At 42.9% G+C, this 12,553-nt stretch overlaps 1 protein-coding gene across 8 annotated transcripts in view; it reads right to left on the bottom strand.

Moving 5' to 3' along the window:
- The window catches only part of GPM6B (glycoprotein M6B), a 110,642-nt gene that overhangs the window by 5,186 nt on the left and 92,903 nt on the right, over positions 1–12,553 (bottom strand). For all 8 annotated transcript variants that reach the window (XM_030476923.1, XM_030476921.1, XM_030476919.1 and 5 more), the window contains 4 exons: positions 8,850–9,036; positions 5,585–5,741; positions 2,067–2,238; positions 24–97 (listed from right to left, as the gene is read on the bottom strand). In XM_030476923.1, coding sequence (XP_030332783.1) covers positions 24–97; positions 2,067–2,238; positions 5,585–5,741; positions 8,850–9,036 — 590 coding nt within the window. The remainder of the gene's footprint in view (positions 1–23; positions 98–2,066; positions 2,239–5,584; positions 5,742–8,849; positions 9,037–12,553) is intronic.

Here is a 12,553-nt window from a genome sequence, read left to right as displayed (position 1 = left end):
GCCCACAGGTTATGTTTCTGTACCTCATTCGTGTTGCAGATGTTCTCTAGAATCGGGCCACAGGCTTTGCCAGGTACAGCATTCCAAGGGATAATACCTGAAATACCACAGCAAAAGAAACCACTAATTTTAGCGATCAACACACACTTTCTGTTCCTCTCTCCTCTTTTCCGCCCACCTGCCAGTTGTGTTCCCATTCTGGGCATCCGCACGTTGACCAGCAGAGCTTTGAGTTGGCAGGAGGAATTAAAACAACTCACTCAAGTTGCGCTTTCTTCTCACACCGAGGCTCGCTGCCAAGGCATGTTCTCAGATGTGGTTTTCCCATATGGCAGCCAAATGGTTGGTTGGGTTTTTGCACTCCAGGTCCAGTCCCATACCGCCTACTCCCCACTGGAAAGGGATGAACTGCACCCCAGAGGTACTTGGCACCTTTTGGGATAGCGCTTACTTACTAGGTTAAGATCTATTTGAAATTAGGAGGGTGTGAATATGGAGCTAGGCAGTAGAAAAACAGGATTTTTTTCTGGTTTAGTTCCAATAGGTAAAAAGGATGTGGGGAACACTGCTACAAGGAAATTCAGTCTGCCGCACCTCACCTACTCCCAGTTACTTTTCTTAACATGATTGAAAATCTGAAAAGTCAACAGGATCTAGCAGATTTAAAATAACTTAAACTCTTAGACCCGTAACAGATGTAAAGCTTAAGCAAAAGCCATTTGAAACAGGAGAAAACCAGCTTGTCTCCCCCATCGAGCTTGCATTTCAAACTCAGCTGGCTGGAATTAGCAACTCTGCAAGGGGCAGGTCACTGAAATTACCTCAGGATGGTTTGGCTTTCAAAAAGATTTTATAGGTTTCACTTTAAAGCCAGTTTCTTCTCTGCAACTGCAATATACACTTGAAGCCTTTTAGCTACTGCTTCCAGCCAAAAACATGAGGGCAGTCCAGTGACACAAGTTTCTGGTTAAGAAGCTGCTCTCTCCCACCGCGCACTGAAACCCAAATGATTTTACTGATCAGAGGAACAGCCAAGCCCCATGTGATGCTTGCACAGCTGCCAAACAGCTAGGAGAAGCAGAAAGGTGGAGGAGCACGTCTCTTTCCTGCTCTCCCAGGCTTTGCTGCTGAAGAAAATGTCTTCCAAAATCTTCCAATCTCTTGCTATCAGTTGCTAAAATAGGATGCAAACATTTAACTGATTTGGGACTTCTTGCTTTTAAAATGAGTATATATCTTCTCCTACTGGACTTACAGTCCGGAAAGGAAAGCAAGCCCAAGCTTCCTTACTTTTTCGACTCTGAATCCGTTTCCTCAGCTGTCGTGGTTTGAGCCAGCCGAAACCAGGACATGAGCTTTGAATGCCTTAGTCCAAAGAAAGAAACATTCCTAGAAAATGCTAGCTAAAATGAAGCCAAAAGTCCTGGTGACAAAAACTCTTCTGCACAAGGGAAGCTGCAAAGATTAACTTCAGAAAAAATTCACCTTAAGGAATGAACTACTTTGAAAAGCCTGACCCTATTTGAAGTTATTGTCCCACTCTCTCCTCTGCTACCTGCACACCCATGGGATTGCTGTGCCTCATCGGAAAGCAGTGTTAATTCAATAATTGTTAAGGCAGACTCCTGATTGCAGGTTTTTGGTCTTCTTTTAAACTGAAAGTAACTGTTAGTGCAAAGTTCAGGTGTTAACTTCCTATTTAAATGTTAAAACAGCTTTTTGAAAGGAAAGAATATACACAGGTGAGTTCAAAAACCAGGATCTGGTTATCTATTTCTCAGCACTGGTTCCAAGCAGTTTATTTTGAGGCTGATCTGTTTTTAAACCTAATAGTATAGTATCGGAAACTGCCACAAAATCATTTTAGATAAATGACTTGCCAGTTCAGTTAAATTGATTGCATCTGGAAAGAGATCAGTGTAATCTGAATTAATTAGAAAAGTAATAGCACATTCAGAGATACAAGATGCTTTTGCATTTGGTTCATTTGATAAGGCTGAGGCAAAACTACTGAAGACAGACCAAGGAGAAAGGATAAAGCACTTAATCAGGATTAAAATGAGTACCGTATTGCCTGATATCCACGCAGATCTGGTCCCCTGGAACCGTCACATTTGTCTGAAGTGATTTGATGACTTCGCAAGTTGACCATATGTTATAGAACATAAAGACAGGCACAGCAGAGAAGCCAAAGACCCCAAGCCAGGCCACTCCAAGAACATAGGTGAGGAAAACAAACTGGGCAGAGAAAACACAAGCACTTTACATTTATTCTTTGAAAAGAACACTTGAATTTTCCTTAACAAGGCTTCAAAATAATCTTTAAGCATACTTTTGGAAATCAAGGAATAAAACATTTGATTTCCAAGCATGAATAAAATCAGTATTCTCATTGCTTACAATTACTTTGGTAGTTTGAGTGCTACTGAGAAAGTAATTCAGACATTTCCTTTTTCATCAGCCTGTTTGAGCAAACAGCTTTCCCTCCTGAAAGAGCAGTCCATTAATTCCTCAAGATTCTCAGCTAAGCAGGGATGCTGGCTGTAGGCTAAACCCAATAACATTCCAACAAAAATCAATTCAAGGATTTTTTTAATTAACTGTAATGTACTAGCATTTCTATGCGACTTGCAAATCAAAACAACAGAGCGAATCGATGCTCACAGAGCTCTCCCATACTCCCTGATTTATTGAAGTCAATTTTGAATGTAACATTTGAGAATGCCTATTTTTTAAAACATACCACAACCTTTGCAGCAAATCAGAAAGATTCAATTGATCTAGTACACATTTGCAAAGAAGAAAATCAGTTACTTCACCTTAGAGAATCATGGATTTTCCATTGAAATTTGCTTTTTTTGGGGTTTGCTCTTTTTAAAAATAAAAAAATTACTACATGCATTTTCTTTGGTAAGATTACAAGGTATGGCACTCATTGCTTTGGAAATTTCCAGCTTCCCACTCCCACCCACTGGACCTCTTCCTTTTTCCCTCTGCTTCTAAGTTTCATGATAAAACAGTAGCCCTGGCATCAGTTCTTACCTCCCTCCTCCTGGTGAGACAAGGATTTGGATCCCACTTGGAAAGTGGGGGAACACTATGACATCTTCTGTGTCCCCTGTTCACTGTTATTTAACTGTAGGTGTACTGGAAAGGCTTTACTTGCACTGGTGCTGCACTATCTTACTTAAAAGTTGTGTGCCAAAGAACAACAGTGAGGATGGGAAAGGCTCTGATGGGGGAGAAAGTTCTCTCAGCCTCACCCAGAAATGACAGACTGAACTAATCCTGCAGTGGTGGAAGTTCACATCCTCACAGGTTTTTGTCCAGATGTGCTGAACAACACTGCAAACATTACAGCAAAGGTTGAGCAATTGGTTAGGCTTTACAGCCAGTGAAGGTGGTGTGTGTGGGGAGGTGGGAGAGCTTGCAAACTAAGGCCCACAAATAACCCAGCTAGCCTTTAATTCATACACAACTGAACTGAAATACACTATTTCATATTAGATAGTGCCACACACCAGACCTGTATGTTTTAGGTGAGAATTGAGAATTCTCTCTTTGGATTTTGGATAAATGGACCAGTTTACAGGATTTTTATAGATCCACATTTCATGATGAGTGTGTTTGCATATGTGTATGTGTATGTGTTTGCAAAGTGTTCATGAAAGGAAGAACATAAAGCCTTTAACTCCTAAAATAGCCAGGAAAAAACACACTCACTCTCACATTTAATGTGATAACTGTGGGAAATGGCTATTTTGCACTACCACAGCCAAAACAAATAATTTATGGAAGTTGGAAGTCTGTCTTCTACTATAAACTTATGCAAGATGGAAGGGACAGCCTTTCAGGACCTCGCTCAGTAATGCAACAGAGAAAGGAGTAGAGGAGCTCTTGATTAAGGAGGAAAAAAATAATAAGAATAATTACTGTACATCTAAAAGCTCATTGTCCATACCCAGCTGTGGCCAATATTCTGTTAAGATATTTTATCTCCTTGCAAATCTTGTTCTGACCCTGGTGTTTTAAGCAGCTCTACCACTACACAGCAGCATACAGGCATTTTTACGCCATGACTGCCACCACTAACACTAATGTGTCTAACCAGAGCTCCAAGATATTACTCAGCTGCTAAATTCTCTCCTTCACTGTGTGGACAAATATGGGCAAACATGAAAATACATTTTTTCTGTCATATTTCTATGTGTCGCGCTGGTATTTGTGTAAGCAGCTGACAATCACGTGCCTGCAGCTACTCAACTGCACAAGCAATTCTCTGCAGTAATTAGATGCACATACATGTATGTTTCTACTATATTTTGAATCTTTGGAAAACACTGTTATAGATCTAATTTTGCTCCTCAGTGAAGATCATACTTGCTAGAAAAAAAAGCAAGTTAATAGCTGCTTGACTGGAAAATAATTGTATGTCTTCTTTTTATTAGCTCTTGGAAAATTCAGTAACTACCCAACAGTACAGTGGAAAACTGTTAACCTTCTTGAAAATAAACATGCATTTCTTTTGTATTTAACCAGCTGAAAGTACATATTTTTAAAATACAGGATATAGATTGTATATTAAAATGCAACAATCACATCAAAAGCCTCTTCTCTTTTCACCCACACTTTCCCGTGGGCGATCTGTCATACTGCTTAGCTTCCTCCGTAACTACAAGCTTGGAATTCAGATTTTCAGAAAGAGCTTTGAAATCCTGTCTCAGAAACATGGTTATGTTTCTGTTCTTGCAGAGTGCGCCCTGGGGGCCAATGTGGGTGAGAATCTGAAGTTTTATTTTTAGTTAAACTTTGTTTAAAATTTTGTTCTCATACAGAAGTATATTGAAGGGAAGACGGATTGTAACTTTAAGGCTTTAAGTGTTTCAGCTTTGCGAGAAAGACTCCCTGTTACATCTATCATAGAATCATTGAATGGTTTGGGTTGGAAAGAACCTTAAGTTCATGTAGTTCCAAACACCCTGCCTGTGGCAGGGACACCTTCCACTACAGCAGTTTTCTCAAAGCCACATCCAACCTGGCCTTGAACGCTGCCAGAGATGGAGCATTCACCTCTGTGCCTTTTGCCATCTGCAAAAGAAAGACAGCAATACTTGATTCAAGTGCAAAGATGTTGCGAAGCTTCATTCATTACTGTTTGTCTGAAGGATCCAGACATCCTCAAGCAGAATTGGCTGTGGAAGTCAGAAGCATTACAGTTTGCTATTTAAGTAGCTCTGCAGACCATTTTACAGTCAGCCTTCAAGCATCGCTAGTGTGCTCCATGTTTAAAAATACAAATTTCGGTTTGTATGTTTAAAATTAGCAGTCTCCAGACTAGTGGGTTCAGCTTTATGACACGGGAGGCCATGGTAGCACCCTGACAGTCCACCTGCAGAATTTGGATTTGACTAAGCATTCTCGGAATTCAAGGAAGGACCAGCAACAAGGATTGACTCTGACCACCCGTAAGGAGTTAAACAAAGAAGGCAGCAATATGCTGTTGTTCAAAAAGACAGGAGTCAAACCAAGCTCAACAGGTTCTGGCTAAGTGAGGACTACTGTTCTCATTTCTGATGCTACTTACCATTCCACTGATGCAGCGGCCACAAGCTGTTGTTTTGAACTCTCCATGCAGCTCCTTCACAGCACTTGTTGTATAAAAACCTTCTGCCAAAAGGATTATTCCATATAAGAAGAAAAAAGATGCAATGCCATAAATTACATACTGCATTAGCTGAATTCTAAAATGGAAAAGAAAAGATATAATTAGATTTCAGTCCTATAAAAACACAGTCAGTCATCCCAAATCATAATAGGTATAACTCCTTTTCTAGAAATACAGTTCAAGGCTCCTTAATGCATTTTAAGCAAGCAGACTGCAGGAGAGGCCAGCATGACTATCCTACTTCTACAGGTAAGCAATACTAATGTGCGTTAGTCTTGTACATGGGGCACGTGGTGTAAGCACTCCTTCAGATATTATTGGAAAAAGTTCTCAATTCCTTAAAAATCTGCTACCTGCAATGACACTCTTATGTCTAGAATAGGTAAATGGAAAGAGTAATTTCTAAATATTATCAATCAGATTCAGCATCTGAAGCTAATTGTTTTGAAGGACCAGAATGTCAGATCTTCCATACACCACTTCTGGTTTCCAAAAGTTATACTCCCTTTTTAGCACAACTTCTCCAGAACTTATGCCTTCTTAAAAGTAATTTGATTGTTGGGATGGCTATTTTGGATGAAGCTATTCGAAGAACAGAGAGGTTAATTTTATAAATCCATGCTGCCAGTTTTCTAAGGATAAATATATTTTTCCTCAGATGTCTTACCACTCTCCACTAAGTAGCTGCTAACACAGATTTCCAAGGAGCATCTGCATGTTTGAGCTTAATTTAATGACTACCATTTATATAGTTGAATGTTATCCAGACAGATAGCACATCCCTTGTATCAAAATAAGATCTTGCTCATTTAAAATGATATGTGGGAAGTGTTATGCTTGTTTTCCAAACTGATTAAAAATAACAGGATAAATCTGTTGCACCTGTGCTGTAAGGCATGAAAAAATTAAGTCAAGATTTGAGAGAGTATAGCAGAATTCATTTCACCATCATTAACACTCTAGGAGGAACTCAATGCATGTTACTAGAAATTAATAATATGAAAACCAGTTTAAAAAAATCTATTCCAAAGGGTGCCTTACTAGTATAGTTTAATTTATTTTATGTCTCTGCGGCCTTAAATTACTTGCCCCTTATTAGCACCTCCCTTGCCTTTCTTGTTAGGCCTGTACCAAGCCCAAGACCTCAGCTGCTTTGGTAGGAATGACATGTTTCCCTGAGTGCTGATGCTGTCTTGACAAGAAATAATTGTCAACAATAGTCCAAAATTTAAAGGTCTTTTATGGCTGCCTTGGCAATTTCTATTTTGCTTAAATGAAGACTGATATGAGAATAGGGTGTTTTGTTACTTGGTTGCTGAAGAATGGCCACTTGCTAAATTTTGTGGCTAACTGCAGGGTTCTCATGGCTCATACACTGGAGCTGTGGACACAGTATCCAGCCCCAGGGTGTAAGGGTGGGCAGTGCTGGGACAGGGGACCCTGGCAGGGTTTAGTCCACGTTGCAGGTCTGGACACAGAGAGTCCTGCAAGGGGTGGAAGCTCTGAAACGGTGCTGCAGGACTGATGCTGGTGATCCCAGGGGATGAGAAGGGGTCAGCTGTGCATGCAAACCGGCAGCTCTATGTCTGCAAGCATACAGAAGCAGTGATGAAAGGAAAGAAAAGAAACACATGAAAATTAAGTGTGTCAAGCTGGACCCTGATGGCAAAGTCTTCAAATAACGTCCTAAAAGCTAGGTCTTAAGGGCAGGTAAGCCCAGGACGCGTGCCTTGTTTGCTGCCAGTGCACCCCTCTGCACACAATGCAGCATGCACCACATAAGTCCCCTCATCACAGATGCGGGTGGCCTGCACAGGGACCCCTCCCAGAGCCTTCAGATGACTTTCAGATTTTGGCTGCCCTCCTTCACGCTGTCCCCCTGCCGCGGCCCAGCTGTGCACTGTGCCCGTGGCTGGTGCTGGCCTATGTTAAGCAGCAGGCAAGATGCTGAACCCAGACCCAGCCAGCATCTCAACACTGGTGTGCAGTCGTCATGAATCACAACGTGTGCAAAATTCCTCGGTGCCATCACACAAAAGCCTTTTCACACTCTGGCAGTTCAGCTGGAGGGGCTGCACATGACCAGCCACCAGCCCAGAGCCTGAGACCCCTGCATCCCTCAGTGCCAAGGGGAGAGAGACTCACACCGGTGGGGCTGGGTGCTGAGCGCAGGCTCTGATGCAGGCCTCCAGGCCTTCTGCTGGTTTCATGGAGAAGCCTCATGAACACAAAAGCAAGCCCCAAATATTTCACAATAAATCTACTCTCTTTCTGATTAAAATTGTTACCCCTGTTCTGTCACTACAAGCCCTGGTGAAAAGCATTTCTCCATCTTTCTTATAGGCCCCCTTTAGTTACTGGAAGGCTGCTATATGGTCCCTGTGGAGCCCTCCTTTCTCCAGGCTGAACAAGCCCAACTCTCTCAGCCTGTCTTCATAGGAGAGGTGCTCCAGCCCTCTGATCATCTTCATGGTCCTTCTCTGGACTTGCTCCAACAAGTCCGTGTCCTTATGTGGGAACCCCAGAGCTGAACACAGGACTCCAGGTGGGGTCTCACAAGAGCAGAGTAGAGGGGGAGAATCACCTCTTTTGACCTCCTGCTCACGTTCCTTTTGATGCAGCCCAGGATACAGTTGGCTTTTTGGGCTGTGAGTACAGATTGTCAGCTCATGTCCAATTTTTCATCCATCAGCATCCCCAAGTCCTTCTCCACATGGCTGCTCTCAATCCCTTCATCCCCCTGTCTGCACTGGGCATTGCCCTCACCCAGGTGCAGGACCTTGCACTTGGCCTTGTTAACCCTCGTGAGGATGCAGGGCCCCACTCCTCCAGGCTGTCAAGGTCCCTCTGGATGGCACCCAGAGTGAAATCCGGACGGCATTCCTTCAAGTGGACTAACTGCACCACTCATCTTGGTGTCATCTACAAACCTGATGAGGGTGACTGCACTCGATCCCACTGCCTATGGCATTGATGAAGATATGAAATAGTATTGGTTGCAATATAAACAGGTTAAGCAGGATACACACTCTGGTTCTTTGTGTGTGAACACCAAAAAGACACTGACTGCTTTGGACAAACAAGCAATCTAATACTTAGGGATGGAGACTGAGGTTTGAATCCATTTCTACCCATTTAGCATGAGGGTATTATGAGGAATAATGGAAATGGGAGGCATACTTACACTTCACTCAGCAAAGCATGGTCGCTGGCAGTTGTGGAGAAGTGCTGCTCAAGGATAGACACAGTTCCTGTGAGCGCCACATGGCCGCAGCCACAAAACAAAGCAACCCCCGAGAAGCAGAGAATGGTTGCCACAAGTGAAGCATATGGCACTCCTCCTAGGCACTTAATGCAACATTCAAAGCAACCTAAGCAGAAGAGAGAAAGCAAAAGAAACATTATGAGCAAAAAGCAAATTATGAGGAAAAGAACATCCGTCCTCCGCTTGGTAAAAGCCACAGGGACTAAAAGGCCCAGGCATTGACATGCTAAGCAAAAATCTATAGGTGATGCAAGACAACATCACCCTCTAAAGCAGTGACCTACAGATCTGTTGGTATGGACTCAACGCTCAGAAAGTGTGCTGAGTGCTCCTATCTTTACAGGATCAAGAGATCGATGAGTCTGCCTATGAAACGGAAAAAGCAAAAAAAATCACTTGTCTAAAGTGATCCATTGCGACTCAGCTGCTCGTACAGAGCTCACCACATTTCAGCATTACTAATGGCAGGAGCACCAGCTACACTGGCACCATTCAGGAAGCCAGAGAAGTAAATAAGGCAATACAGCCTTTTCAAAAATTAAGAGATACTTTGCAGTTGGAAGAGGAACACATTTAAGTCTGCAAAACTTAACTACCTTACACTCTCCCATGGCTCCCAAATATCTTTTTGTATAAATCTGCATGAGGTTATACAGATACAGATATTTTAACTGAAAAATTGAATGGGAGCCAAAGAGTAGCAACCTATATTGAGAGCAGTGAGATGAAGCTGTATTACATAGACAATACATTTCCAGCTTTATAGGATACACTGGATTTGCAGTGATCCCTGAGTACAGTCTGCAGTAGCATAATCATAGTTTTAATGAAATGTATCGTTTAAGCAGTCTGACTTAACAAACCACCACCACCCCCCTCCAAACTGCTGTTTTACAAAGACTGTAATAAGGAGGTTGCAGCTGAATTGCCAGGTTCCTTCCAGCCGTGTGGCCTGAAAACCCATCTGCTTGCAGAGCTGGGAAATGTAAATCGGAAACAAACAGAGCTTTTAACTGCGCTATAATGGTAATGGCAATCCATACCAATTAATTACTTCAGGGTGATGGCATTAAGCTGTCTCCATTAATGTGCATTTCATACAACTGCGCAAAACACAAGCCATTAAGACAACGCTTAATGGAGTGACCAGCGTTGCACGTCGCAGGAACAGCCTCCTGCTTCTCTGGGAAGGCACTAAATGGTCAAAGCTTTTGAAGGCAGGGAGACAGCTGGCGAGCGTGTACACCACATCACATCTTCCCACCCTAAAAATTCTTCACAAAGATCAGCAAGTCTCCATCCGCCACATGAGGCAAGTTTATTTTTATCCCCCTCCCTTTCCCACTAATGAATGAGTTGCAGAGCAGGCACTTCCGTGGAGCACTGGGGAATAATATGCATCCGATAATTGAAAGCTTTCCTGTTTCATAAGTGGGAAACTCTTCTTTTAGAGAGTCACTAGCAAGTGTCCTAGTCAGGCTTAAGCAGCTATCACCACCAAAATGACTTATGAAACGCCACTTCGCTAACTGCAAACAAGATTTAATTGTCTAGAAACAAGCCTGGGAAGATTTTATAGTCAAGCCCACAGCTGGAGTCCATTCAGTAGGAACTATCTTCATGACAAAAATACTGCCAAATGAACAAACACTGCAGCTTAGCAGTGACAGGGCAAACAAAATCCAAATGCATGCTATCAGAGGAAATCATCTCTGGGGTTCATTTTACCACAGAGGTCCAGAGATGAGTTCAGACACCAGAGGTTGCATCGCAATACTCTGCTTTGGGGAATCTGCCTGAGTGCAGCTTACAAGCCACATGCAACAGCATCCATACATGTGAGGCTGGCTCGCCCCCACAGCATCTGCGCCTGGGTCAGGCCCAAACCTCCAAGAGTTAATCCAAGGAATGCTTGCACCTGGCACAGGATTAGCAGTCAAGGATTATCCAAGAGCAATCACACTCTCATCCAGCAGGCAACGCTCAACACACATGGCCACAGCCCAGCATAAAACAAATGGACTTTCGGGCCACACTCCTAAAGGACATGGTGACTAAATGCCAGATCATTGCTTGGTGTGGAGGAGAACCTAATCATGCTGATCCACAGATTGCTTTGCAGAAGGGTCTCATCAAAGACGGGAAAGAAAAACAGCTGGAAGCAAAGCCAAGGGACTGTCAAGGTCTGAAAGAGAAGCTGATGGTTTCACAAAATGGGAGCAGCCTGCGTGACAAAACTAAACACTGGTGTAGACCCAGGACTGATGATTAACACCCTACACTGCACAGCCAGTTTTCCAGGCCACTGGCAGAACTCACCCTGGAGAATTTGCTGGATTCCTTACCCAAATACATGACAATATCTGCCACTAATCCACAGACTCTTAAACACAACCCAACAGAGACAAAGCTCCTCTCATCTCCCAGCACCATGCAGTTGCACAAAGCAACTTTGTGACCATACTCTTTATGCCTTCCTCTACAGCCTAAGTGAAAAGGCATTACAATATTTGGGTGGCCTTCATTTTATCTGTGCAGATGATGGCCAAGGGATGCTCTGAGGGGTGTCTAAAGCAACCACACTATTTTGAGCAAGGCACAGAAAACTGCCCAAATGTGGAGCTGCAGAAACTACTCACTTTTGCAGCAAGTCTAAAGCAGGAAGCAGAGGGACCCAAGTTCATAGGGAAATAGTAGGCTGCTAGCTTGCAAGCACAGGAAGCATCCCAAACCAGCACATTTCCGAGAGACAGCGTCCATCCATACATACATACATAGTCATTCTGCACCCAAATTGACAGCAGAGCTGCACAGCCTCCTGCCAAAGGGTAACTAACTTCGGGACACAACCTCATCACGGTGCTGGGGCTGCCAGACCCCCAACAGATCCCACTACGAACACTCTTTATGAGCAGCTTAAATTCATGCCTAGCCTGAGCAATATAGCTGGGTTTATAATTTTGTTTTAAAGCAAGCCTAAAACAGTACTGCCAAGAGCAGCTTTCAAAACCAGCTAAAATTTGAAGCTCATGAAGCTCTTACATATGCTTACCAAGCTTCCCAAACAAGCACTGAAGCAAATCAAAGGATTGCTGACAAAAATGAAAGCTTTCCAGGAAACCTGCTTTATGATCTCTCTCTGTAACCTCAAGTCAGCAAATATCTTCATACCATACAACTGAAAGCCCATGATGATGTTTGCCTAGTTCATGTTCACAAAATAACTTGGTAATGCACTGATGACAACTGCAGGCTGGAGGCCTGTGAACTCAAGCTGACAAAAATAAGCAGTATTAAAATAAGTTTAGTTCCAATTTTCTGCTAGTTTTTACTTTCTATATGGCCAACACGCTGAACTTTTCAGCTGTACATCCACTTCCAATGCAACAGTGTAGAACGATTTAAATATGAAACTGTACAGCACAAACACACATCACTGCATCTCCCCTTTCAATGGCCATTTTGTGCAAGGCATCACTAGAACCTTTTGTGCAACTCAGCAGAATAAAAACATTTTTTGTCCTCAGGCTGGCAAGCAGCAGTTGCCATGGAGGCAGGTTAATAACAGCCCAATGATTTGCCCAGAGCTGCCTGTGATCTTGGCTACAGATTTAACACACTCT

The sequence above is a fragment of the Strigops habroptila genome, chromosome 2 (assembly GCF_004027225.2).
Source record: "Strigops habroptila isolate Jane chromosome 2, bStrHab1.2.pri, whole genome shotgun sequence".
Lineage (NCBI taxonomy): Eukaryota > Metazoa > Chordata > Aves > Psittaciformes > Psittacidae > Strigops > Strigops habroptila.
The sequence above is the reverse complement of the archived record's forward strand: the minus strand, read 5'-3'. Positions and strand labels throughout refer to the sequence as shown.